Source organism: Homalodisca vitripennis, chromosome 8, assembly GCF_021130785.1.
Source record: "Homalodisca vitripennis isolate AUS2020 chromosome 8, UT_GWSS_2.1, whole genome shotgun sequence".
NCBI lineage: Eukaryota > Metazoa > Arthropoda > Insecta > Hemiptera > Cicadellidae > Homalodisca > Homalodisca vitripennis.
In genome coordinates this window covers 102,533,255-102,560,525 of record NC_060214.1, presented here as the reverse complement: position 1 = coordinate 102,560,525, position 27,271 = coordinate 102,533,255, and the positions used below count along the sequence as shown (strand labels likewise).

Genomic DNA, 27,271 nt, shown 5'->3' with positions numbered 1-27,271 from the left:
GGGTCGTCTTTCTTTAAAATTGGAACGACTTTTGCAATTTTAAGGAGAGAGGGGAACACTCCTGTTTGGAATGAATAATTTACTAATTCAGTTTAAGGGTCTCACTAAATGCTTGCAGCATTTTTTAATGAGCCATGGGGACATCAGATTGAGGTCGTTTGACTTTTTGGCTGGGAGCTGCTGGATAATTAGGTGAAGCTCATCCTCAACAACAGGCGCCAACATCATTGATGCTGCTGGGCTTTGCCTTCGCGAGGGGCGTACTTTAGGGTCAGATGGCCGAGAAACCTTGCCCGTCATCAACGGATGCGAAGAACTCGTTTAAACCGACTGGCAATCTCAGTCTCATCCTCCACAAGCCAACCCCAACTTTAATTTTGATTTGTTTGTGTGCATTTGTTTTATTGTTTATGATGCCCCAAGTTGTTTTAGAAACGTTTTTTTTAATAGAGAATTGATTTGGAGACATCGAATGCTTTCGCAGCTTGGATCACTTTCTTGTATACTTTTTTATAATTCCAGACAAATTAGCGATATAAAAACGATATCAAAAGAAGTGAAATAAGTTTTAAATATTGATTTTCCCCCCATCTTCCATCGTTGCTGATAGGTTACAGATGGGGTATGCAGTGTGCTTGTTCTGTTCAGTGACATTGTAGGTGCTTGGTCCAGTCAAGTATGCTTGAGTTTTTACGTGCAACTTTTTCATTTGTTATCAATGACTTCATCGCCACATATTTATCAGATATTCTAAATTGTTGTGCATTCTTATCCATATGCTTTAAGTATTTTTACACTTCATAAAGCAGTATAGATTCCAATCCTTGAAACGTATTTTCTTGTATCATATCGATAGAAAATGTCCGGAATACCTATTATCCATTGAGGAGAGGCTAGTTCATGCAATTTTAATCCAGAAAAAGGCTTATGTAGCTTTTTACTCACTCTTTGTAATATTTTGAGTGACCCAAATATGTTTTTCCAAAAATTTTCCAAAAGGCAAACCGTTATAAATTAGTACTGAACGAGCGGGCAGAATATAACGAAAGTCTTTACCGATATTATTGTAAAATATTTGGCGAAAATCGATGACCATTAGATCAAAATGTTACTTTTTCAGGCTTTAATTGTGAGAAGTTTCAGGCTGTGTCCATAAAAGAAACACATTAGTCATAAGGCTGACTTGCAGATGTGGTTGCAGGTCTTGTCTAACCTAAATTATAAAAAAATGGATTTTATTGTTCTCCAAGTTGTCCTAAAATCGATCTGCACGAGTTCTTTTTTGGACCAAGATAGTTCTATGTGCCAAGTTTCAAGTCTCTAGGACCTTTATATAAAGATTTCTTTTCTTCCAGATGCACATATAAGAGATAACGACATAGTTTTTTTGAAAGAGCTTTTGACTTCTTAATAATCATTACAAAAGTTTTAAATTTTATAATAAAATACATTTTTGTTTCAGGCTTTCAAAAATTATTCTATATAGACTAAGATTGTTTATGTATTACCCGCAACATAAATGGAGCAGGCGGCAAGAGGATTACATTCGACGAGGGAAAAAATTCAGGAAGGGCATTGGTGCCTAAAATTCTGACCTCTGTTATAAAGAATTCCCTTCTCTGTGTATGTAGTAACTAATTCCACTTACTGTAAAAACGATATAGCTTACATGTTCAGACAAAACCTGCTTGAATTGCCCAATAATACCAATATCCTGCGCAATGTATTTTTTTATTCCGATGTCCCCAATGCCAAGGATGAGTTTTACGAATGAAAGTAATCACCATTGAGCTATTATTTAAGAAATGTGTCGTTCATATCCCCTTGTATTTTTAAAATTTTTATCTTAAAATAGTATCATAAAATTTACATTTCAATACAGTCCAACAAAGTGGCAATTCCAAACGCTAATCATTACATTACTCTTTCAGTTGTATATAAAAATATTCCAAATTCAAATTTTTTCGAACAGAATTTTGTAAGCACAATGTGAGTTTTGTTCTCAAAACAAGTACATCACTTTGGATTCCATACTAATATTAGTTTTTTTCCATACTAATATTAGTTTTTTTTAAGGATTGTATGGATTGTTGAAATTTTAAAGGTTTTCCTCCTTTCGGAATAACGTACCTCAAAACATAAAACTGGGTAGGTTCAATGACCGAATAGTAATTGCCCAAGTAGAACGAATCGAACAGCTTCATTCATCCTAATTTCAAATGCTGGGTTTCATTTGTCAAAGTCACAAAAAGCTAGGTTTACTTGTAAATCTTCTCGTTATAATGAAACTACCTTGACGCTTACCTCATAAGCACAATGTCCTCCAATCATTTTTATGACCTTATTTTTGGACGCAGAATAATGTGATATGCCTCTTTTTAAAGATATAATTATACGCATGCACACCATTTTGTTATTTTTCTTGTAAAGTGTATATTTTTTAGTATGTAATTGAAAAAGTACAAAAAGCTCTTAAATTTTAAATAATTAACCAGAAATAAAATAAAGAAGTAAAACATATAAGATAAAAAGCGTTTATATGTGTATTAAATATATTAAAAATGAGGTATAACTCAACCCATAGTTCTACAACTAAAATGACATAAAATTGAGGTTTCACGTAATGTTGAACAATATTTGTTATAATGGAGCTAAAACAAAAAAAGCTACAGTATTAATAGCTGCTCTCCTAACTTCTACATTGCTACATGTGAAGGCGCACAACGCACAGCCATTTGCAGGTGGTATCTCTGAAACTGCAGGAATGCCTTCGTTGAAAGTATTTTAAATCCGTAACTTGGTCTTCATATTTCTACATTGCTACATGTGAAGGCGCACAACGCACAGCCATTTGCAGGTGGTATCTCTGAAACTGCAGGAATGCCTTCGTTGAATGTATTTTATCTATCCGTTAACTCGGTCTTCTTATTTCTACATTGCTACATGTGAAGGCGCACAACGCACAGCAGTTTACAGGTGGTATTCCTGACTCTGCAGGAACGCCTTCGTCGGAAGAATATTATTTACACATACCAGCTGTATTCTTATTATATATACAGAGTGAGTTTTATGTCCTGGCACACCTGGATATAATTTAAACGGTCCAAGATATCTATGTGAAACCTTGACCCTACCTATTATAATATATTTTTTCAATTTTTCAAGTTGTTGAAAATTTTGCTCCCCTTTTCTAAAGGGGGGGTAAAGGGGGGCAACTAAAAATTTTTCAAATACAAACTCCTAATCATGTGTAGTGATGTGACGAGTCGAATAGTTCTACTCGGTCAACTCGAGTCAGACTCCACTCGAGTCGACTCGAGTGACAATTCCGTTCTATTCGAGTAGAGTCAACTCGCATTTCGTATTCTATTCACTAATCACTATCCCACCCAAACCAAAGGGAACCCGAGATTGACGACTCGGTACGAACTCGTCCGGCTCGCTCCGACTCGTTACGAACTCGTCCGACTCGCTCCGACTCGTTACGAACTCTTACGACTCGCTACGAACTCGTCCGACTCGCTCCGAACTTTTAGCGCGATCCATCTCTTGTCAGACAGAATAAGTCATTTTGTTCATAACCCTAAGTGATGTTTTTGAAAGTGATCTGTAGCCATTATTAATTTTCATTCTATCTAACTATGCCTCGGTACAACAAAAAAATCTGTGGTATGGGAGTTTTACAAGAAAAAACTACAGATAATCGAGTGCAATGTAAGTTGTGTTCATCTTCCTATAAACATTTCGGAAACACATCTAACTTAGTAACACATCTAAAGAATAAACATCCAGTTCAGTATTTGGACACCTCTGATAGACAGCCATCTCCTGGAATTTCAAGGAAGTCAAGCACGAATCTTCCAGCAGGTCCCTTGGTTGATTCCGTAAGTAATGATGCTTCTACTAGGTGGAACACAAACACAAGATAACCAACATATCTTGTGATAATTTTGATTCAGAACCTCCACGCAAACGCCATAAACAAATGAGACTAGTAGCACCTACCAAAATAAATCAAAAATCTGTTGATGACGCTTTTGTTAGACATGATAGTTTTAGATTATCAGCCCTTACAGATAGTAGAGAATGTTGGTTTTCAAAAACTACACTAAGAAACTTAACCCGGACTACACTCTTCCAAGCAGAAAACTGTTATCGACCAAAATTACTCGATGAACGGTATAAGGTATGCTCAGAAGCCCTTAAACAAAAACTAGCAACAGTTGAAAATATTGCATTGACAACAGATATCTGGACGTCAGATAGTAAATAGAAGTTACATGTCTTTAACATGTCATTTCATCCTTGATGCCAAGTTAAATTCTAACGTGTTATCTACCTCTGAGTTACCCTTGGATCATACATCTGATAACATAGCTAACGCTATAAGAAACATTGCAGAAGAGTGGCAAGTACATCATAAAATTGTCGCTGTTGTTACTGATAATGCCAGCAATGTTTAAAAAGGCTGTCAGAGAAATTTTACATTTGCGTAATCACTACTGTGTTGCGCACACATTAAATCTTGCCGTTAAGGATTGCATATCGAAGGGCAATGATGAAAAATGATCATTTAAAACATGATGAATTGATCAAAATCATCAGCAAATGTCGTTCAATTGTGACTCATTTCAACCATAGTGCTAAATCTTCCTATAAAATTGATAGATATTCAAAATCAAATGGGTCTAGAAACGCTTAAATTGAAGCAATGCAGATGTCCCAACTCGGTGGAATGCAACTTTATTTATGTTGGAACGGTTGGTCAAAGTTAAAATTCCTCTTTCAGCTACTCTGCCACTTATACAGTCACCTGTACCATCTCTAAATGCTTCTGAGTGGGGATATAATTGACGACTGCATTGCTTTACTCCAGCCTATAGAAAAAATGTCAACATTTTTGTGCGGAGAAGCTTACCCTACACTATCCAGTGTTATACCATTAGTAAGAGGACTTCAAGAGTGTACTAATAAAAAAAGAACCCCCAAACAGATGCAGGTAAACATCTAAAATCATCACTAATTGAAGTCATTGACAAAAGACTGAATGTTTATGAAAATAACAGGACATCAGCCAAAGCAACGTTCCTGGATCCTCGTTTTAAGAAAAAGGCCTTTGGTGTTGAATCCAATGCCCAAAAACGCTCAGAAGTGGGTAATTGAAGAACTGACCAAACTCCAACCCGAATCAAGACAACCTCACACACAAAGCCTACCACCACAACCTGAGCCAAGGCAATCAGAAGAGACAATCTGTGGGAAAACTTTTGAAAAAAAGGTAGCTGAATTGACCACCTTTCAAACGCCAACTTCTTCAGCAACAATATTGATAAATCAGTATATAGAACTACCGTATTTAGACAGAAAAGCGAATCCACTCCAGTTTTGGGAAGAGAGGAAGCACATTTTCCCTTCACTTTATAAACTAGCCCAAATGTATTTGTGTATTCCTGCAACTTCTGTTCCTTCTGAACGTTTGTTTTTCTAAGGCTGGGATGGGTTGCCAATGAACGCAAGGAACAGACTAACTGCCTAAAAAAAATTGGACAGTATTTTATTCTTAAACAGCTGGAGCAAGCCTACAGTACCAAATTCAATGTAGGATGCACTATTCTGTTTAAACTGTGTAGTGTATGTATAATACAGACTAACCTGTGACAAATAATTATTATATTGTATTATTATTATATTATATTTTTATCATATTATATTATTATTATATTACATTTTGTATTATATTATATTATTATTATATTATATTTATATTATATTATTATAATATTATATATATATATATATATATTATAATTATTCATCCAATCATTATTACAAATATAAAAAGATACTGTTTATTTCTTAGATATATGTTTTTTTACGATGTCTATATTCAATTGAAATGTTGTGCAACATACTCGTATAGTATAATATAGTAATACTTAAATATATTACACTATTGTAATCTTATGTGTTTAATTATTCATATACCATTCATAGGGAAAAGACATAATAAGATGTGTGTGTATATATATATTTTTAAATTTACATGCAATACCAAATATTACACCAAATTACATAAAATTAAAATAGTTAGTTTTAATATAGTATTGTATTTTATAGGAATTAAATAACAAGTGTGAACTAGAAGTATTTTTTATTTTTTACAAACTCCCACGTTATGTATAAATACAGTGTTAACTCAGATAAATGGTTCTAAAAAATGGAATATAAAATCAAGTAATATCGCGAATCAGTTCTGTTTTTACTCGCATTCAACAGTGCAGGTCAACGAATTGCAGGAGTCGGGTGAATACTGAATACAATTAATTATAGTGAATACGAGTCGGCTGGAGGTCCGCTACCCGAGGATGTGAATAGCGAATCCGAGTCGGGCTGACTCGAGTCACGACTCGAGTAGGTAAAGTATTCGAATACGAGTTACTCGAGTTGAAAGAGTATTCGACTCGGCACATCACTAATCATGTGACCCCTCATTTTAAAGGGAATAAAAAAAGAAATTCCAATAATCCAATCTAGAGGTCTCTACGTTTATTTTAACAGATTTTATGATAGATTTTATCACTTAAGCGTGACGTCAGAACACTATAGAAGGGTGCTTACTCCAATATCAAAACTTTTTTGTGCGATTTTAATAAATAAAATACCATTGATTCTTATACGACATTTAAATATTCTATGATCCTTTTAACACATCTTTACACGATAAAATTTTTAAAATACAACATTACATTTTTAACAAGCCTCAATTTTTTTTATTTTGTCGAGAGAAAAGTTTGTAATGGTCATTTAAAAGTATAAAATGTGTTCAAAATTTCAATTTTACTAGTAAAATACCATAACGTATAAAGCTTAGACGCATAGAAAGAAAACTAACCACTTTAAGACACGCTTTTATAGTTTCCTTTATTTGAGTGTGTTTAATTGTTTCAAAAAATTTGGGACCATATTTTAAAATAACTTTTTAGTGATGTGATAATTTGTGATTGACCACCAAGATGGCATAAAACTGATACAACTTTATACTTAATGAAGATTTTATGTTTCCTGCTCCATCTTCTACCTGACTTAACAAGAATGGAGTAAGAATTGGAATCAGTGAGTTAAAACCTAAAATAATGAAATGGAATAAACCACAAAAATGACACTTAACCTCACAAATTTAAATATTTTTACACTGCACGTAATAATGGCAGAAGAAAATAACATTAAATATAGAAGAATTTCAAACAGCGGAAATTATAATCAATTGGATGGATGGATTGGATTGGATGTTAACGTGACCATTGATAACACAGTGTGACGGAATTACAGTACTCGGGGTTGGAACTTTATTACTAGATTGCTAGATGGCGTTGAATTATCTAGAATTTGGTTTATTAATAAAAAAAGTATCCTATGCTACTTCTAACACCTCCAAGAATATGTGTACAAAGTTTCACGATGATCGGTTAAGTAGTTTTCACGTGAAAGCGTAAAAAACAAACTTACATTCACATTTATAACATTAATGATTGCTGGCAATAAATAAAAAGTTTACATCCAAATCAGTTCACGAAGTTATAAGAACATTGGAGGATCTAATAAATATAATGGTAGAAACAACGATTTTATTAAGCACAACACAACACATGAAAACTGTACAAACTGAGTAAATTATTAAACGTATCAATGAGTTCTCCTAACTAGTTTGACAAACTGATTGTGGTCGGGAATGGCGAAATACGAATGTTTGGAGTAAGACAATTTCGCGGCACTCTTCGCCGTGGGAAGGATTTTGTAGTTGTATACAAGATGTGAGAGGAAAAATCTTGACTTGCAGGATACCGAAATTCATACCTGAAAAACAAAGTTTTATTTAGATTTCCTCCCTAAACAATATTTACAGTAATTAATTAGGATGAATGCTTAATTCTCCACTTAGTTCATTCCTTTAGTTTAAATAAAAATAAGTAATTTTTGTATTAAATAGGAATTGCAATGTAATTGTTAAACAATTGGACAAATCTATGTTTGAGATCTTTTTTCCAATGCGTGTTTGGCTATGAGTCATTTATAATAAATATGTAATTAATTACTACTAAAGCGGATGCAATTTTGAAGTAGTTTAGTTTTAAACTTTTAAGTGTTTGGCGAATGTACTTTCAATCTTCACAACCTGCAAAAAATACAGCCAATATCTACGTAGGCGTTTTGTCATACCGAATGAAAGCGAAGAAGATAGATATATTACTTATATCTATAGATATAAGTAATAAATTATCTAGATACTCGCTTGTTTGTGATCCTTTAAGTTTAGTCCTTCCGGAAATTATTCGTAAATATTGATTTTAAAAAAAAAAAAAAAACTGGATGTGTTTTAGAACGTGGTGGACTGGAAGTTTACTATCAATTCATTCGTCTATGAACTTGGCATTAACAAACGTATGCTAATTAAAAATGGTTGAAAAGTTCTGTTGAAAGGCTTGAAAGAGGGGTTGATAATGGCTGCCTCCCCTTGAATGAAGGTCTCCTACCGAGACTAAACTGTGTTTCTTGAGTGTGTGTGAGAGAGATTTTTTGTATTATCCAAAGGCTATTATTTTTTTAACACTTTTTCTTATCGAGGACTTAAGAAAACTACATTATTATAAATAAATGACATTATTTGACTTACTGTGAAAATTAAATGTTATTGACGATCGGTTCTTGTTTTTTGCCTTCCAAAAGGAAGCAATGTCGGCGAGAAAGAGGAGCTCTGTCTCTATCTACTATTTACTATTAGGCAACACAAACGTACTTGCTAGATCTTCCAACGTGATCTGATATCGGAAAGGTTGGACGATCTAGGACATCATCTGAGATCGATCGAAATGCCCTTGGCTATCAATGCGGGCTTCGGTGGCGCCAACCACCTCAAGATCACGTGAGCCTCATCCTCAAGATAATACCCAAATTCAAGCTCAGATCACGTGAGCGCTTGTAAAGGTTATCTTTGACTTTGGTACTACTATTAACATATTATGATAACCTAATTTAAGACCACTTACATCGCGTAATAACAAGAATTACATAAGGAAGGAGTGACCTTTTCTCGCCTACATCGCTTCCTTTTAGCAGGCAGAAAACATTACCCAATCGACATAATGATATTTAATTTTCACAGTAAGTCAAATAAAATTGGTTCCTTCTAATAATGTAGATTTTTAAGGTCTCAGGTAAAAAAAACTGTTCCAAAAAGAGTGGCCTTCGAATAATACAAAGTACATATTTTCTTTTTATTATTAATTTGGAGAGTACGTCAAGACCAGGAAATGACGTACCCGCACAGATCCGTGGTCCCTCCCCAAAAGGCATGAACGTGACTTCCGGTCTCGCTCTCTTGTTCTCCTCATTGAACCTCTCAGGGTCGAACACGTCAGGGTCCGGATAATACTTGGCGTCCATTTGGATTTCCATACTTGGAATCATCACCTAGAACAAACAGAAGGCATACGTTTTTTGGTCAAATCAATGGTCATAAGAGGAACCAACTGAAACAAGGAGCAAACACCATGGGAAATGCTGATCCGGACTTGAAATCGGACCTCGGCCTAAGCCTGAGAGTCTGAATTTAAAATAGTCTTAACCAAAATACAAAAAATAAGTTCAACATTTAGGAAACCGTAAAAATATAATTTGCTATAAAAATATGTTGTAACATTTGAATAATTTGTCGCCCTTTCTCATACTTTCTCCCTTAATTCTACCTTTGATCTCTTAGTGTCATTGTCTTGTAATTGCAAAAACATGTTTGGTAACATACCAATCCCCACTATAAATTAAACAGACTGATTCAGGGAAACTGTAATCATTTTTCGAAACATTAATGTGGTCTCCTCCAAGGTAGCACCTTGACACACTCAGTTTTTTTATTACTTTCACATTCATCGTGGTAATACTATAAATCTTATTTTTGGTGATTCTGTTCACAGCTTGTATCTCATAAACTTGGACATGGTTTGCTGCTTCAAAATGATGTTTTTTGAGACTGATTTTAAATTTAGAATAAAAGAATTACTGAGGTAAACTTCGACAAGTAAATAGGAGTTGTGGCAAACCTATTATTTGTGCTAAACACAAGTGCACGCAAAGTGGCTTATGGGCCATCGCATTGAAATCCAATAATACGCGATGCTCAGTCAAGAATTAATAAAAATTATTTATCTTCGTCAGAAGTTGAAAATAAATAATAATAAAGCGTCAAATCTGTAATAAAGAAATTATTTATAAAACACATGAATACGTTAAAAAGATTAATATCATGCTATTTGTTTTTGGGTAAAAAACAATGCCTACAAGTCTATCGGTAGTAAAATCAGAATCATTATCTGTGTCATCTTGGAATAAATCATCACTTTCACTGTCACTTGAAAATCTGAGTCTTCAATACTGTTATGATTCATTGTATTTACTCACAAAACAATCGTAAACTAAAGTTATAGCAAGGAAAACAATAACAATGTAGACGAAGAATTAAGCGACAACAAACGGCCCCCCCGCCGCAACGCTACGACGAGTTCGTGAACAAACCACTCCTTTTCTATATTCCAGATGACTGCCAACATCATTTCATAGATCATAATCCATAGAGTAAGAAATAAAAACATAGCGATAACTATCAATGCCAAACTGTAAATTCGATTAAACGCATTGTTATTACTGAAAAAACGTCTGTGCCGTCTAAAGACGTCAGTAGTCTAAAGAATTCCATGCAGGACGTCAAATGACGTTGTAGGTAGTGAAAGTGTTGACAAAAGCGGAGAAAATGGGTGTGCAACTGCGCATGTACTGCAGGGTTGCAGCTGATTAGTTGCAGGCGCGTAACGTTATTCACGGAGCAAGAATCAACTGATTTCCCGAACTGTCACTCGCTTGCCGTAGCTGTGGTTTGTGTTTATTGTTACTAATGTTTATATCTTTGTGCAGTTTGAGGTTATAGTTATATGCTTTTATTCTTTATGAAGAATATGCTCATATAAAAGACATACGGGCATATTATATATATATATAAATATAAATATATATATATATATATATATATATATATATATATATATATATACGAGTACATTGAATTAAAGTCGTACAATCAGCATACACTGTATCACTTCTCGGCCAAACTAATTGGTGTTGTACCGATGGTAAATAAATAATCAAACAGAGGCAGCCGAGTCACGTGATCTGTGCGTGACGTCATGCACAATGGCTGACGAAATGCAATGGTACCAACTTTCCACCATGGTATTTAAACAGATGTAATAACCATATTAATTTCGTACACTAATAACAATTTAATTATATAAAGGTAAAATATTTATTTTAGCCTTTATGATAACTTCAGACCTTTTTGGAAGAATTCACTAACATTTAATTAACGCATTTTACTATCAAATGACAATAATTACATACAAGTGGTGCTAAAAACTAGTTTTGAAGTGAACACTATTAACGACCTAGGAAAAAAGTTCAAATGCAAAATTTGCAGTAACTAAGACTTAAAGAATTATCGGTGTAGTTTTTAAAGTTTTTTTTAAAATAATAATCATTAAGAAATCATGAATAATTAATAATAATTTTCAGAAATTATTCCTAGGTCTTATTTAGTTCTAAACATAACAACTTTTTGTAATACGGCCTATAGAAAAATTACAAGTATTTGAACAATTTTAGTTTTCCGCTGTTATTTTCACTGGGGTATCTTGACCCATTCATTAATTTCAACCGGTTGTCACTTCTTATATTCTAAGTGAAAGGAGTAAAAGTAGGCTGGATATACAAAACATAAAGGAAATAAACATTTTTCATGTTATATCCAAAATTTAATGGTTATTTGTATAAAAGCATCAAATGTAAGATATAAGGTGTTAGGTTTGAAAATCTAGCACATTTTTGAACTTTCCTGTTTTACGACGAAAATAAACTTGCAAATGGTGGTAGCCTCTCGTCACAGACAAAATAGCACTAATTTTAACGTTTTGCATCACTTATTATATTTTACTGAATTAAATTTATTAATTTAACAATTTGAACACAGTCTCTCTATTTATAGAAAATTGTTTGAGGTCCCAATTATCATGTACAGGGGAAAACTAATATTATTGGGACCTAGGGATGATTCCTTAAACTATTAGAAGACACTTCGGGGCCATTCTGTATGTATAAATATACACACTGCTACAAAAACATTGACAGTAACCTCAATGATTAATGCTAGAAATAAAGTGTATTTTGTTGAGTACTGTTTAATCCTTCAAAAATATTCTTTTTGGCTGAGCTTTAGCAAAGCCTATCACTCGTGGGCCTGGAAAGATTTCATTCCCGTCTGTCTGTCTTCCGCACGATATCTCTAAATAGAACTGCTCTATAAAATTGAGAATTTGAATGAAGCTTCGTGTATATACAATATGAGGAACTCAGAGTTCGAAGTGACACTTATATTCACAGAACAATAGGGAAATGTAACAGTCTAGAGTCAACGTTAAAAGTGGATTACTATATTTGACTTCAGCGCACTCTTGCGTTGTCGTACCCTCAATATCCTACAGAAATTTGTATTTGAACACTGCTATAAAAAACGTAATTTACTAAAATAAAATGATTGTATCATTTGGCAAGATATATCGTGAAAGAATTCATTTGTATACTTTGAATTTTGCATGAAACTTCTTCCTACATAGAAAAGAATGAGCAAGATGATGGTGCACGATAGGGCCGAGCGTCATTGACGCCTATTTACTCACTAGGGTAGCACAGTGTCTCTTTTGTCTACCGGATTATGGAAACATTCCTTTTCTGTAAGATTGATATCTGTCCTCATGACATCTAGATAATTGAATGAGCTATACATTTAAATTTTGCACGCAAACTTAGCGAAGCCTGTTATGCCACACGTGGTGTGGCGTACTTCAACCTGTGTATATTGTTCTCTAAAGTTTAGTAACATGATTTAATAACATGCAAAACATTACTCACCAACTGCCCTGGGGCTATGTCCAATTCATTTCCGTCAATTTCGAATGTGACGTTCTTCGTGCAAACCTTCGGTAAAGCATAAAATACGTGGTTCTTCCTTGAAGATTCTAAAAAAAGGAACATCAAAGATCAGTAAACGCTTGTAACACAGTTAAAACTAATGTATTGGATTTTTCCGGGCATTTGCCATCGTTCAGTGAAACAAAATATCATTAACACTACGTTTCGAGATCTGCAATCTGATCTCTTCTTCAGGTAAACAACTAACCTAACACATAATTACAAACTAGGCTAAAATAAACAAATCATATCAGAGCATTGTGACACGCCTAAGTCAGGAATCATAACCACCATGTTGTGTGTCAACTCCACTAACTCTAAAAACATGCACTTAGTAAAAAACTAAACAAAACACTAATTATTAAAACTGAACTCCAGAATACAAGTCACAATACGTCTGCTTTCGTCGATCAACCACCTACGACTCTTTCACAATCCTTCCATCGTCAAAAATAAACTTCAAATAAAGTAATGTATTGGCTTTATGTTTGCGGTAATGTATGCTTAAATTTCTTAAATAAATTTTAAAATTAATGATACACAATTTCCTTGTTTAAACATAGCACATTTAACAAAACTATTTTATTTTAAATACAGATTCCTTGTAGTGGAGGGGCATATAACCAAAACCTTTTGTCAAAATACAGACTGAAAGTTGACCGATTTAGAAAAATATACGAGTAAAAGTTGTGTCACACAGCTGATTTGCTTCTAACTACAGAAAACACATAATTTACCTTCAAAGACTTTATTGAGATAAGGTAGATTGAGCAGTGTGTCGCAGTCCAGTTCTGGAGATTTTGCGTATGCTTCCTTCAGCTCCTGATGAACATTGATATATGTTATTGAGTTATTAAACTTAATTCGCCTCCCTAAATTTCCAACTCTAAAAATAAATAAATAGTTTCCAGTTTTAATTGGATAAATACAGTTCTCTGGACATTTATGTATACAAAAATTATAAATCTTGTATTATTTCTCTTGTATCATTCTTAATTTCATAGAGACGTAGTAGAGTAGCCTACAAACGTGCGTCGTTTGTGCTCCGTTTAATTATAAAGTTTTCTGAGATAAAAAGTTATTAGACTGTGTTTTAAAACTTTGTTGACTAAGTAGTGTGCTGACCGTAGGTTGTAATAAAAGGTTCTAGATAAGCCAATATAGTGTGTGTACTTATGCTACTTGGATAGTCTGTTAATGTCAGTCAACTTGTCAGGACACACTGTGGTAGTGGAGCAGGATTCAAGGTCAAGTTCGTATTCCTGCTGTGCCGTGGTAATGGCATGACTGTTTGAAGAATAAAATGCAGGAAATCCAAAATTATTGTTCACGTTTCTTGTTTAATTTAAAGCGAGATGAGAATATCTGACCTTATTATGTACAGATTTTTGCGTTAAAATTACACGGTGTAGGAGACTAGGATTATAATTATAATTTTTAAGATTTTGAAAACAGGGTTTCCAAAATGTTTTGTAACCGATTTTGAATATTACACAGCGCTGGTACGTCCACTTTGTGGATTTCCCGCCATAGAACAGCTGTTTTCAAGAAATTTTTGTAGTGTATGCTTGTCATTTGTGGGATTCCCTCTCAGCTGTTTTAAAAGTTTTGGAGAGCGGGGATCGGTTTGCTTTGGGTTTAAAGTTTAAAGCCGTATTTTTTCGGCCGTAGTACCAGAGGTTCGCTCCCTAGTTTTGATTTTTGCACACAACATGAATATTGTTTCCATTGAAAGTAGAATTTATAAATGTAATGTTGTATATTTAGTCTATTTTTAAGAACTTATCTTACGGTACATAAAGTGCATTTGTTTTTGAGTATTTAATTTTTAGGTTAAATAGGTACAGATTCGTTGCACTTAAAGAAATACTTGTTTTAGTTTTTTTCACATTGAGAATTGTAATAATTTGTATACTTCTAATTTATTTAAGGTTAAATGTAAGAAAGGACCTGAAGTTTCATGACCTGAATTCAAGTTGTCAGGCTTTGTAATTATTTATCTCTGTAATTGCTACTACAACTCTTAAATTCATAAAACTTTCGATCGTTTGAACTGTCTACCACAAGAAATACTTATTTTATAATATAAGAGTTTGATATAACACAAACCTGGTACAGCCTGTCCTGACATGCCTGGTTCAGAGCCAAGTCATACACGATGTTACCAGATGTGATGGAGGAAGTCTCCGTGCCCCCGATAAAGAAAGTAATGCCGTGGTTTGAAAGTTCGTGCACCTTTTCCTCAACTGCAACAAAAAGTTATCCTTTATGATAAATAGTGATACAGATTTATTGGATGGATACTCAACTTAATCAGTTTTTATTATCATAAATGTCTTACCTACATAAAATTCCAGTGAAATTGGAATAATCAAATGTATTCATTTGATTATTCTTTAAAATTATTTGTAAATTTATTAAACGTTGGTATATTTGGTAAAAATAATTAGAAACCATAGACACCATGAGAGATTGTATAGACTACATTTAGTTTGAAGGTCTAATTAATAACAATAAAATTGACGGATTATTACTAAATAAAACTGACATAAATTTTGTTATATGTCCTTATGGACAATCAAAAAATTAAAGCAAATATAACTGTATAGTAAACCTACTGTATTTTTGATCAGGCAAGAAATGACCTCTAATAAGGAAGTCTACTCCCCGATTCTGTCCATGCCATTTATATTTCAAAGAGCATCAAAGTAATACTGAATTGACTTTGCATCAGTACACATTGACTGTAGTATAAATATAAATTACAAAGCAAAAGATATTTCATTTAATATAAATTTAATTACACACTGGACCTTATATAACTTGTTATGTGTCATTTTTTATTTTGGTTTGAAATAAATCGTACGAATTTTCATAGTCGTGATTATACAAAATGTATTGTATTAGTCGACACATAATTATAAAAATAGGTTCAATTCAGACATTTAATGACCCTGCTCCACGTACAGATTGAATTTTGTACACTCGTATTTTTTCATAGATTATAGTCTGCAAAATATACATTGAACGCCGAGATTAACAATTCAGATTAATGATTTAGGTAGTACACGTGTATTCCTGTCGGGCATAGCAAATCTAAAAACTTGTCGGTACTTTGGTATTTTCCGGTGGCCATTATTTTGGAAGAGTATTTCTTACCGGGAACTAAAAAATTAAGTACATTATTAGAAAGAAGAGCCTTTATTTAATTAACTGTGAAAATTAAATGCCATTATAAAGATCGTTTCTTGTTTTCTGCCTCCCAAAAGAAACCGATGTCGGCGAGAAGGAGGCTACTTTGTCGCTATCTACTATTTGTTATTAGGCTAGATTAGGTTATTACGTTATTGTTAGTACGTTACATTTAGGTTATAAAAAATACGTTACTAGTAGTACCAAAATTAAAGATAACGCTCACGTAATCTGAGCTTTAATTTGGTCACGATTTCGAGTGATATTTTTATTTTTACGCTAGAAGTGAGAGTGATGGCTTGGGGCATTTCCGATCGTCACTTTCTCAGATCACTTCTCAGATAGGCCAAATTCTATGACGTCAGATCACGTTGAACGATCTGTTACGTGATCTGAGATCGGCAGAGTAGCGATAGGAAATGCCTCTAGTCATAAGTGCGTGTTTCGGCTTCTGGCGAAAAAAGAAAATATCCCTCGAGATTGTACTTAAAATGAAGGTCAGATCATAAGAGTGCTCGTTAAATTTTTATATTTATGAATTATATGTATGCATTTATCTAATTATAGCCTTTATATTTATAGCCTAATAAAAAATAGTAGATAGAGACAGAGAGGCTTCCTTCTCACCGACACCGCTTACTTTAGGGAGGTAGAAAACAAGAAGCAATCGTCATAATGATATGTAATTTCCACAGTAAGTCAAATAATGTCTGCTATTTCTAATAATGCAGTTTTTAAGTTTCTTGGCAAGAAAAAATGTTTCCAAAATATTGGCCTCAGAATAAAACCAAAGTACCAAGTTTTCTTAATTGATGCTAAGGATTTTAAAGCACAGATAAAATCCGGTAGATATAAAATGAAGTATAATAGGCCTCTTATTTCCCAGGGTTACGCAGCCAGTGTTATTCCTAACATTTAAGTTAGTCAGGTTCAAACCATATCGAAACACTGCTCACTTAATTATAATGCTTTAAACATTTCGGCATCACTGTTCAGAGCCGACTACAGTCAATAGATTTAACTTCAATCAACTTCAGTTTAAACCGAAACGGCTAATAATACATATTCACCTGTGCAGGTGAGATGAAAGGTGTGGAACTCTATTGTGATCGACTGAACCTTGATCAGCCAATGACCAATATGAATGATCAATGATCAAGGGTCAACCAATATCAATGATCAACATGACTTCTTTAAGACAAGCTGCCAGGTTTATGAGAATATCACGCTGACTTCTATGATAAAATTATTTCCTTTATTGATTATTTTTAAGGCGTCTCCCTTTATCTTTGGATGATAGCAGAACAATTTGGCAAATACTATTGTTTTACCAAATTCTATCGGATATTTGGGTTTGCCACTGTATTCCGCTTAGGCAATTTTTCTGTATTATCGTTAATAAAAAATCACGAGCACTTGTTAAAACCACGAGTATATAACTCCCAGTGTAGCTTACCTGTGTTGTCCCTGTCCAAGTAGCATTGTACATAATCATTTCTTCGTGTACCGGTCTTCACTCTGGTCTCCGCCACTTCCCTCATCACTCTAGCACCGAAATCTTGCATCGGCTTTGGTGCAAAACTGCAAAATATAATAAAATCCTTTTCAGCAATTATTTTCAACGCCATAACGTATTTTATTAAATGTTTACGGTATAGTAAAATGTAATTTCTTTCAAAGTTCTCCTTCAATAATATAACCAATTGGTAAATACTCGACAATATATTAGACAGACCATTATGTTATAATTTGGTGATTCTATTGTTTAATTTCTTCAAAACGGTGCATTTCTATTGCCTTGAATTCAAAGTTATAAAAATCGAAATTTTGAAATGTTGATAAAGTGCAACCTCGTGAATCGTTATTGAATAGTTGGTTTTTGAAATTCAGTAGGGCGTATAAATCTAATTTATTAATATTTCCAGAGGATCTTTACTTTTCTTAACACTTTAAAAATTTCCAGACAGTTAAAGTCAATCAACCATTTTTGTTGAAGTACATTTAATAGTATGTAGCAATTTAGATTAAATTTGCACCATTTTCAATTCATTATATACCCAAATTAGAATAAATATGTCCTTAAAAATAAATTTACTGTTGTGTGTTAAAATACAGATAAAACATAACCTAAAACTGCACTCTAATATGGAGTTTCCATTACTGTCTTTGAAATAGTTTGGCACTGCTTATGTGTCGTATAGGCTAGACAATTTAAAGGTTCATCGTAAATTAAATTTATTATAATTGAAATATGCCGCGAGTATATACAAAAACAAAGCTGATTATAGGACACGGAGACTGGCCGTTTCAATGGTATTTTAGTTGTTTACTAATGTACTAGAGAAAGGAATGTAAAAGAAAAAATTTTGGCTATAGTAAATATATTAGTGTCAGATTAGGGTTGGGTAAGTCAGGGTCAAAATTGGTTAGGCCTATAAGTTAAGGTAAGTTGATTATAGTAAGTAAGTTGCGGTACGTTATGTAGGATAATAATGGGTGGTGTAAAACTATTTGAGTAAAGATAACTTATTTTATGAAATTGTTTACATAATACGTACTAAAGTGCCAGTCTTATACTAGCAATACCAATTACTTGATGTATTGAGTACAAAAATATTTGTTGTGCATTTCTAGAATAACGCATGCAAAACATGAAATAGTACCCTGCTACTTTAGGATCTGCCAGATCTAGGTTTCAGAATGATTGAGAGAGATGATCAGATAGGATTGATAAATAATTCCCGGTACTTGGAGTGCAAGGGGGGGGTCAGCTGGCTGCTTATCGCAGAAAAGGTACTAAACAGGAAACGATGTTGCTCATGCAATCTAACGGCCAGAGTTTGCGATATGACGCTAACATAACCTTAAACTACCTAGCGGTTTCAAATCAGGTTTGAAGTGATTCCACAGTATGACTGAGGTGACGAAGGCATTTGGAAAACAGCATAAAATCGCTAAGGGTGCTTAAAAATACCTATCAATTTTTCAATAAACCTTTGTTTTATAAAACAAAGTTTCAATAACAACCGATTCTAAAAAATGCCTGTTATCGTAGGAGTAGTTTTGTAGAGTTCTTAAAAATATGTACCTATTTCTAAAAACGTATGCTTGGTTAAAAATGTTACCTGTAGCCCAGCCAAGTCTTTAAACTCTGCATGAAGAAGATTATGAGGACGTTGTGGAACTTTTGCCAGTTTGTCTTGCTGAGTAGATCTACCATTTTGCGGAAGGCCGAGTTAGGATCCGTGAAGCAGTTTGCGTCGAGGCCGTAAGCAGTGTTCGACACCAGAGTCATGAAGAAAATATTGGAAAAGTGCTTAGCCTGCAATAAAAAACAAATTTAACATATTATGTTCGATTATGAGAATTTGACAGCAAACGAAGGAAACAGCGATTTATCTTATAGAAAAGTATTGAACACATGCTATATTGAGTAAACTCTGACAATTATAAAAATACTCAACAGCTTCAAATTAATCCATAAAATTAGGGGGTCTTTTTCGTTTAAGGGCCAGCACCTTACAAACATACTATACCTGACTGACAGTGCATTTAATCGTTTTTTTGGTGTTATTAGTTCGTAGGGCAGTAGTCCAGGTACTACTTCTAGTATAAACTCGTCTTATCTTATCAGTGATAAACGCGCGCCGCTTATCTTTTGCCTGTAATGAAACCTGCGTTAGTTCTGTCTGAGTTTTGTGTGTGTTTCGAGCAGTCATGGCGTTGTTCAGTTGCCAGTGATCTGGGCTTGGACTTTGCAAGCTCGAGTTAATTTTTTTTCTAAAAGAGCAAGCAGCGCAAAGCGCTGCGCAGCGGGCAAGCATCGCGTGATCTGAGTTTTGAATAGGCAAGCTAGGGTCTTTTGTGCCCTTAAACACATAGAAAAAGACCCAAATTAGGTAATTACCATAAGATTCGAATGGTTTAAAACTCTCCACAATACATTTTATGGATTAGCGCTGTTCATTATTTAAAGAACAGAACTGGCTTTACCGAACAAAATTTCTAACACACAATCCCCATATGGATGCAAAGTCTGTCTGGAAAGTAAAAGGAAGGGTCTAAGAGACTTGGATTTAAAATAGGGTTTATTAACAACAATACGTTATTGTTGTTTTTGTGTTTTGTTTAGTTAACTGAATGATCGCAGTCTCTTGTCCTCGGTGCATACCAAATGTAAAAATAAACAAATATTATATTTTAACTATTTACAGTTAAACATTGATAACTATGATTCTGTGTAATATTGAACAGTTTTCAGCGTCACGATTTGCATACAGTTGTAGCACATATCTTCAATATTAGTAGCATATGGCTCATAAAAACAGTCGGTAGATTTTAAAATGTAAATAATAAAATAAAGAAAAGAAAGACAGAAAATATTTATTTCCCAAAAATAAAACATAGTTAATACATAATAAACAATAACAGATATGTATACAATAAAGTCCTTGACCTGCCAGGGTGTCGACCAGAAAAAATATGCTATAAGATTTACACTAAGATGATTGAAGCTCACAAAATTAAAATATTAATATTTACATAGACATCAATATAATCTAAAAGTTTAACTTAACTGTTTTCCTAGAATTTACTAAAATTAAAATAAAAAATAAAAAAAACACGTTTTTGGTTAACTAACATACTTAAAATACTCTCCCCCAGCTCTAAATAATTCATCTTTTTTTATATTTTGGGAAATATAATATACCTCTAAAGGCAAGCCTGTGCAGAGGCTACTAAATAAAAACATCACGTAGTTGTAGGTTGAATGAACCACGATTATTCCACTCTTTTATTGACAAGAAAATTAAGGCTTTGAATGAATTATGAAAGTTTTTTGGTTATAGTCTCAAATGAGTTTATATTTTTTATTGTGACCCAATCCTAGTGGTGATAAATTATTAAAAAAATATATTTGTATCATCAATGCGTATCCCTTTACGTAATTATATAAATATATAATTATACGTAAATGTATAAACATCATTAAGCTATTTACATGTTTAATATGCACTGGTAATTAATAGACTATGTAAAAATATACGCTTCCAAAATTCGTGTTTTTTTTAATTATTACTTATTACGAACTTACTATTACTTATTATGTTTCGGGAAGAAAGTCTCATGTTAGGTTTAAAAAAAAAACGCAAAGTCTATTGATGATAAAAAATGCGTAAAATGACATATAATAAGACACACGGATTCAATAAATTGAATCATAGCCCGTATGAGATAACGGGTTCAATTCCCGGGGAGATTAATAAAAAATTGCAAATTGGTATGGAAAGTTTTCTTTTAAAAATACTTTAGCCAGTTAAAATGGCATTGACCTAGAAAATTTCAATAAAAATCAATAACAATCGTTAAATAGAGACAGGGAAAGTAAAAATGAACGCTACAAAAGTGCATCGATATAAAAATACATTACGAGCGTTGTGAACTTATCGATACAGCAAGGATTAACCTAGTCTTGGATACAAATCTGGAAATAAGAAGAGTATAAATAATGGGTTAAGAGTGAAACACACTAAATGAAACAATCGTTAAATTACTTTAAACTAACAACAATATAGTGCACTAAGAAAGAACTTGGATAGTAAAATGCAGGAAGAACAGAAAGGGATGTGGTCGTAAATTATTTATTTTCATTCACCTTGAAAAAGTCACGACCATCTTTCATTACGCAATGTTTCAATACGGCTGTACTGCACGCGATGAGGTGAATTACAGATTATGTATCTCTTATACAGGGTGACCGCCGGGAACCGGACGTTTTTGGAATTGCTAGTACACGCTCAGCCAAGATGGGAGAGGGGGGAGAGTGTGGTGAATGACTACGAGCTCCTCACGCATGGAATTTAATGGGGTGATCAGCCGAGGCGGAGAGAAAGAGTGGGGACAGAGCCGAGCAGAGCCGAGCAGTACCGATAAATCCCGAAAATTCCTGACAAACTCTGTACGTGCGGCTGATAGCGACCCTCAGTCCGGAACGGTTCTGATTTCTATTATCTTACGAATTAATGAGTCGTTTTATATCCGAACATATCTGCAAAACATAGAAATTATATCGAATTAATTATATTAATATAGAACTTTCTTTATAACTCCAAAGACATTTTTACACGAACATATCTTCAAAACATAGAAATTATATCGAATTAATTATATTAATATTGAACTTTCTTTATAACTCCAAAGACACTTTACAAAATGTGAGATGGTGCACAACGAATAAAATGTCATAATCTTTTTGTGCTATTGGAATATATTCAAATTAATAGGGCAAAAGCAACATATTATAATGTGGAGTCCTTAATTGGTAGTAAATAAATTAATAATTACACTACAAAATCTGTAATAAGAGTTATGTAATAGCTGTAATAAACTAAGGGTATTAAAAAAGATTAAAAAAGAAACTTGCGAGTAAATATTCAACCAAAAACATAATTATAGAAATATGACAAAATCAATGACAACTTCCTGACTTAAATACCTAACATAGCACGTGACATTATTAATAAATACAAAATTTTGCTAATTATATTATATTATTGTAACTGACAAATTCAGTTTAAGATCATATATGAGTATATTTTTGGTTTACAATTTTAAACACTTATATTTATGTAAGAAATATTACACTTATATTACAGAAATTTTATGTAATACGGATGATGAAAATAATTTAGTCCTACTGATCTCTAATGCTACGAATATAAAGATTTATGATACAATTACAATTACACAAATTTATATAATTTATTGAAGTCTGCCATCATTTTTTATATAGTGAACGAGTTTATGCTTTTGGCTTTCAAAACTTTTATTTGTTATAGGATTTGATATCATATTATTGGATATTACAACCGTCAAGATGTCAACGAAACTTACGAACTGATAGCAGGATATTTTGCAACATTGAGTTTTTCAGAACGATAACTTTCATTTGCGTAGTGTAAAAACTATTTGACATTCTTACTTCGGCAGTGATAAGCAGTTGAAGTGTTCTATAGTGTCATAAGATCATCATAGGTAAAATTTCGTCCTGACTAACTGGTTTGGGTGGCTATAATATGTAATTGTTATTGCTAATCCTTGGTTACTATATTTGATATATGTATGCTGTACTAAACTACGGAAAGGGGTTTGAAAATACAGTGATACATTTTAATAGGTTTTGCCAGGTGCTGAACTAAATTAAATTCAGATGAGTACAGAGCGAGAACGCGCTGACTGCCCATTCCACTATTCTAATACACGGGCTATCTCTAGTTGGCAGGAGGGGCCCCTCCATCCCCACTCTTTCTCTCCGCCTCGGCTGATCACCCCATTAAATTCCACGCGTGAGGAGCTCGTGTGAATGACTTCGCTATACAATGCCATTTCAGTAGCCATGGAGCAGTGGACAGTGGAGCATCGCATGTTTGCATACGACGCGTATGTGCAAAATGGTGAATCTCTTACAACGGTACAACGGATTTTTCGCACTCATTTCAACCTTGGACGCCATGGTACGGTTCCTACCCGCAATACTATTCTCAGGTGGGTTCAAAATCTGAGAACGACAGGAGTTATTTTAAAGAAACAATCTCCTGGCCCAAGGAAGACCGTAAGGACGCCGGAAAACGTCGAGAGGGTGAGACTAGCCCTCATTCGGAGCCCAAGTCGTTCAGCAAGAAGACATGCAAGTGAACTAAGGTTAAAGCGTGAATCAGTGCGGAAAATTTTGCAAAGTGATTTAAAATTTCATCCCTATAAAATGTGTGTTGTTCAGAAGCTATAGGAAAGAGATTACGCTCAGCGAGAGGACTTCGCCGTTCACATGCAAGTGTTGCTCGAAGATAATGACAGCACAATAATCATTATGAGTGATGAGGCACATTTTAATTTAAATGGAGAAGTTAACAAGCAAAATCCTGTCTAGAGGTCTAGACAGAAATGAACACGTTTATTTTCAACAAGATGGTGCCACTCCGCATACTGCTCGCTTGTCAATGGCTGTGGTCCGTCGGATGTTTCCAGGAAGGCTCATTTCCCGTTTCGGCGACATCCAGTGGCCCCCAAGGTCACCAGACTTGGCGACTTGTGACTTTTTTTGTGGGGGTACCTCAAATCACAAGTCTGCAACAACAAACCTCGCATCTTGGCAGAGCTAAAGGATGCAATCAAGACCGAAGTGGCAGCAATTGATCAAGAGCTTCTCGAACGTGTACATGCGGATTTTCTTAAAAGGTTAGAAACCTGCATTCAAGAAAATGGACACCATCTATTTGACGTTATATTCCATAAGTAACATTGTTCTTAAATGGCATGTAATTACAAACATTTCTATGTAATAAAATAAGTTTTATGTTAAAAAATAAGTGGTTTATGTTTATTTAAAAAACGTCCGGTTCCCGGTGGTCACCCTGTATATTTTTCCTGAATAACCTGTCTCTTGACGGTTATACTGGATCCGTGATATCGGTGCACTCAATAACGTATTCATGAAAACATTTGTGGGGGTCAAGACAACTGATATTTTCCCAAAGTGAATAAGAATTTTGTTCCGTAAAAAGTTCTTGACCCGTCTCTATGTTAAGAACGATTTTTCAGCAGTACATAACAGTAAAACTGAATTATTTAAATAATAATAATCGTTTACTAAAAAAGTAATTGAAACAATTGAAAATTGGGGGGGGGAGTCCGACCCCTTGAACCCCCTCGCTGGCTACGTCCATGGGTGCACTTTGAAATTAATAATATATGGTTTATTGTTATACGAGGGCGTTGGGTAGAATAGTTGACAATTTTGCATCCATCCCGCATTAGTTATAACAACCCAGAGTATAAAACTTTTTCTGAGGCCACTAAATAAAGAATTTGAGTACACTATAGATATGCAGAAAACAGATATTGTCACTTTACGTTTGTAAATAATAAAATACGTAAATGGTATATAAAATTATTTATATTTTAAATGAAGGACAATTTGAGTTTAAAAACTAAACATGCTTTAAACCTATATTATTATTATTTGATGCAGGAAAAGTACTCATTTGTTCAACAATGTTTAGTTTCGTAGTATTTCTCGTTCCTATGATTGTAACCCATAACTCAAAGTCTATTTTACACCCATGAAATACTAGAATTTTATTTTTTCCTTTAATGTTTGCCTTTTAACCCCAAAATCAATAGAGATCTTACTTGGACCAAGAGGACCCTAAGTACCGAAGTTCAAATCTCTAGGACTTTTCTATCAACAGTTATCACAAAAACTAACAAACAACGTCACTATTTCAAGAATGCCCTGCAAGGGGCTTATCTATTAATTTGCGCTATGTTACATTACAATTATTTCACACAGAACATCTTGCACCAGACAGAAAGATGGCTGAAATTAGCTGATAGCAGGGAGATTGCAAAGGCGTGCTGCTAATGAACCCTGGCGGGAGATTACAGTGATCAACCTTAGGAGCGACTAGTTTATCTGCAACGATAACGACCTATGACTGACACGACGCTAAACATCTCACATCAAACGTCTACTACTGTACATTAAAATATACACCTATATTAAATCGACAATTTTATACTGTTTGGGAGTGCCGATGACCGAGTGCAAAGTGGCCGTTGGACTTTGAGTCTTAGTTAGAGATAGCGCAGGTTCGAATCCTGTCTGTGACCGTTGCACTTTTTATCAGTACCATCGACCTTGTACTGTATTGACTCTCCCCCTTATTCTGTTTGATAAGATCCTCGTACAGGCCAGTGGCCCATGAGGACGGGCAGAATAAGGCATAAAAGGAGATTGTGTTCTTCTTTTTTTAAGTTTACCCATGTATTAGACAGAAATAAAAAGAGTTTTTTTTATTGTGTGTGATAGCCATAAGTATGAGAAACCCCAGTTTTCTGCTTAAAATTCACGCTTTCTCCACTTTAACTTCAGACTATTAAACAAATGTTATGTAAACAAATTTTTATACAGCATCTATTGCATGTATTTTAATGAACGATGAACGACATACCACAAATTGAGAGCTCTAATTTCATAATTAAAGGCGTCATTAATTTGTTATAAACCATTACGACATCGCTTATTAGGTATCGTTTTGAGATACAGAAAATGCTGTATGATACTATATGTATTCTATGAACTGAGATATAGTTGATAGCAGAGAGATTACTGAGGTATGCTGCAAGTGAAACCTAGTGGAATATTACAGTAATCTACCGTAGGGGCGATCGGTTTATCTGCAACGATAATGATCTATGTCTGATGCAAATTACACCAGTCGGTACTTCATGGCGTCTCTGTTTTATTTTTATTCTCTTTATGAACCATACATTTTTATTTAGTTATTGGTTGTACTATAGTTGTATATTATACCGTTCTTAATATTAATCGCAACTAAAAATATCTAGAGCTCCAACCCGTGGTGTTTGGGTGACCATTTCTCTTCCTCTTCGGGCTTCCCTAAAAAATCAGCCTTCATATGCGGTTATCCCAAAAAGTGGTAAACTTTGTGACGTGAAAACCTCTCTACATGTGCACATCATCCACTAAGCACAAAAAGCTGCTTTGCAAGGACATATGGTGTTTAAAGCGTCTAGATCAGTCCGAGCAACTTAATGTTTCTATGCCTCCATCCTGGCAGAATCGGATAAAGACTATGCCACCTTGTCGTATACAACTCCATCTTGATGGAACAAATCCAAATACCCTTTGCCATGACTGCTTTGTATTACATGCAACATCATCCGATTTATACAAACCTTAACGTTTATATAATACCGCCTTCCTTTTCTAGTACTAAATTCTTGTGGGAATACTATTGACAAACTTATAAAGGAGGGTCAGGATCCAACCAACCTTATATAGTGGTGATTTGGACCCTCCTCAGTTAAATCTGTTCATTGGCCTTTGAAGTTACTCCAGTCCATAGTTTCGCTCACAAGTAGACCTAACAGTTTTTCGCTGTCTCGGAAAATCAAATTCTGACCAACTCGCTTCTCAAACAATTCAGAC

General features: G+C 34.1%; 1 protein-coding gene across 1 annotated transcript in view; it reads right to left on the bottom strand.

The window, feature by feature from the left end:
* Window positions 1-7,608: 7,608 nt before the first annotated feature.
* The window catches only part of LOC124367807 (cytochrome P450 6k1-like), a 30,124-nt gene continuing 10,461 nt past the window's right edge, over window positions 7,609-27,271 (bottom strand). Inside the window, exons 5-11 of the mRNA XM_046824930.1 lie at window positions 19,386-19,582; window positions 17,717-17,841; window positions 15,178-15,314; window positions 13,806-13,890; window positions 13,009-13,115; window positions 9,318-9,468; window positions 7,609-7,854 (exon numbers count right to left, since the gene is read on the bottom strand). Of these exons, the coding sequence (XP_046680886.1) occupies window positions 7,697-7,854; window positions 9,318-9,468; window positions 13,009-13,115; window positions 13,806-13,890; window positions 15,178-15,314; window positions 17,717-17,841; window positions 19,386-19,582 (960 nt within the window). The 3' untranslated portion in view covers window positions 7,609-7,696. The remainder of the gene's footprint in view (window positions 7,855-9,317; window positions 9,469-13,008; window positions 13,116-13,805; window positions 13,891-15,177; window positions 15,315-17,716; window positions 17,842-19,385; window positions 19,583-27,271) is intronic.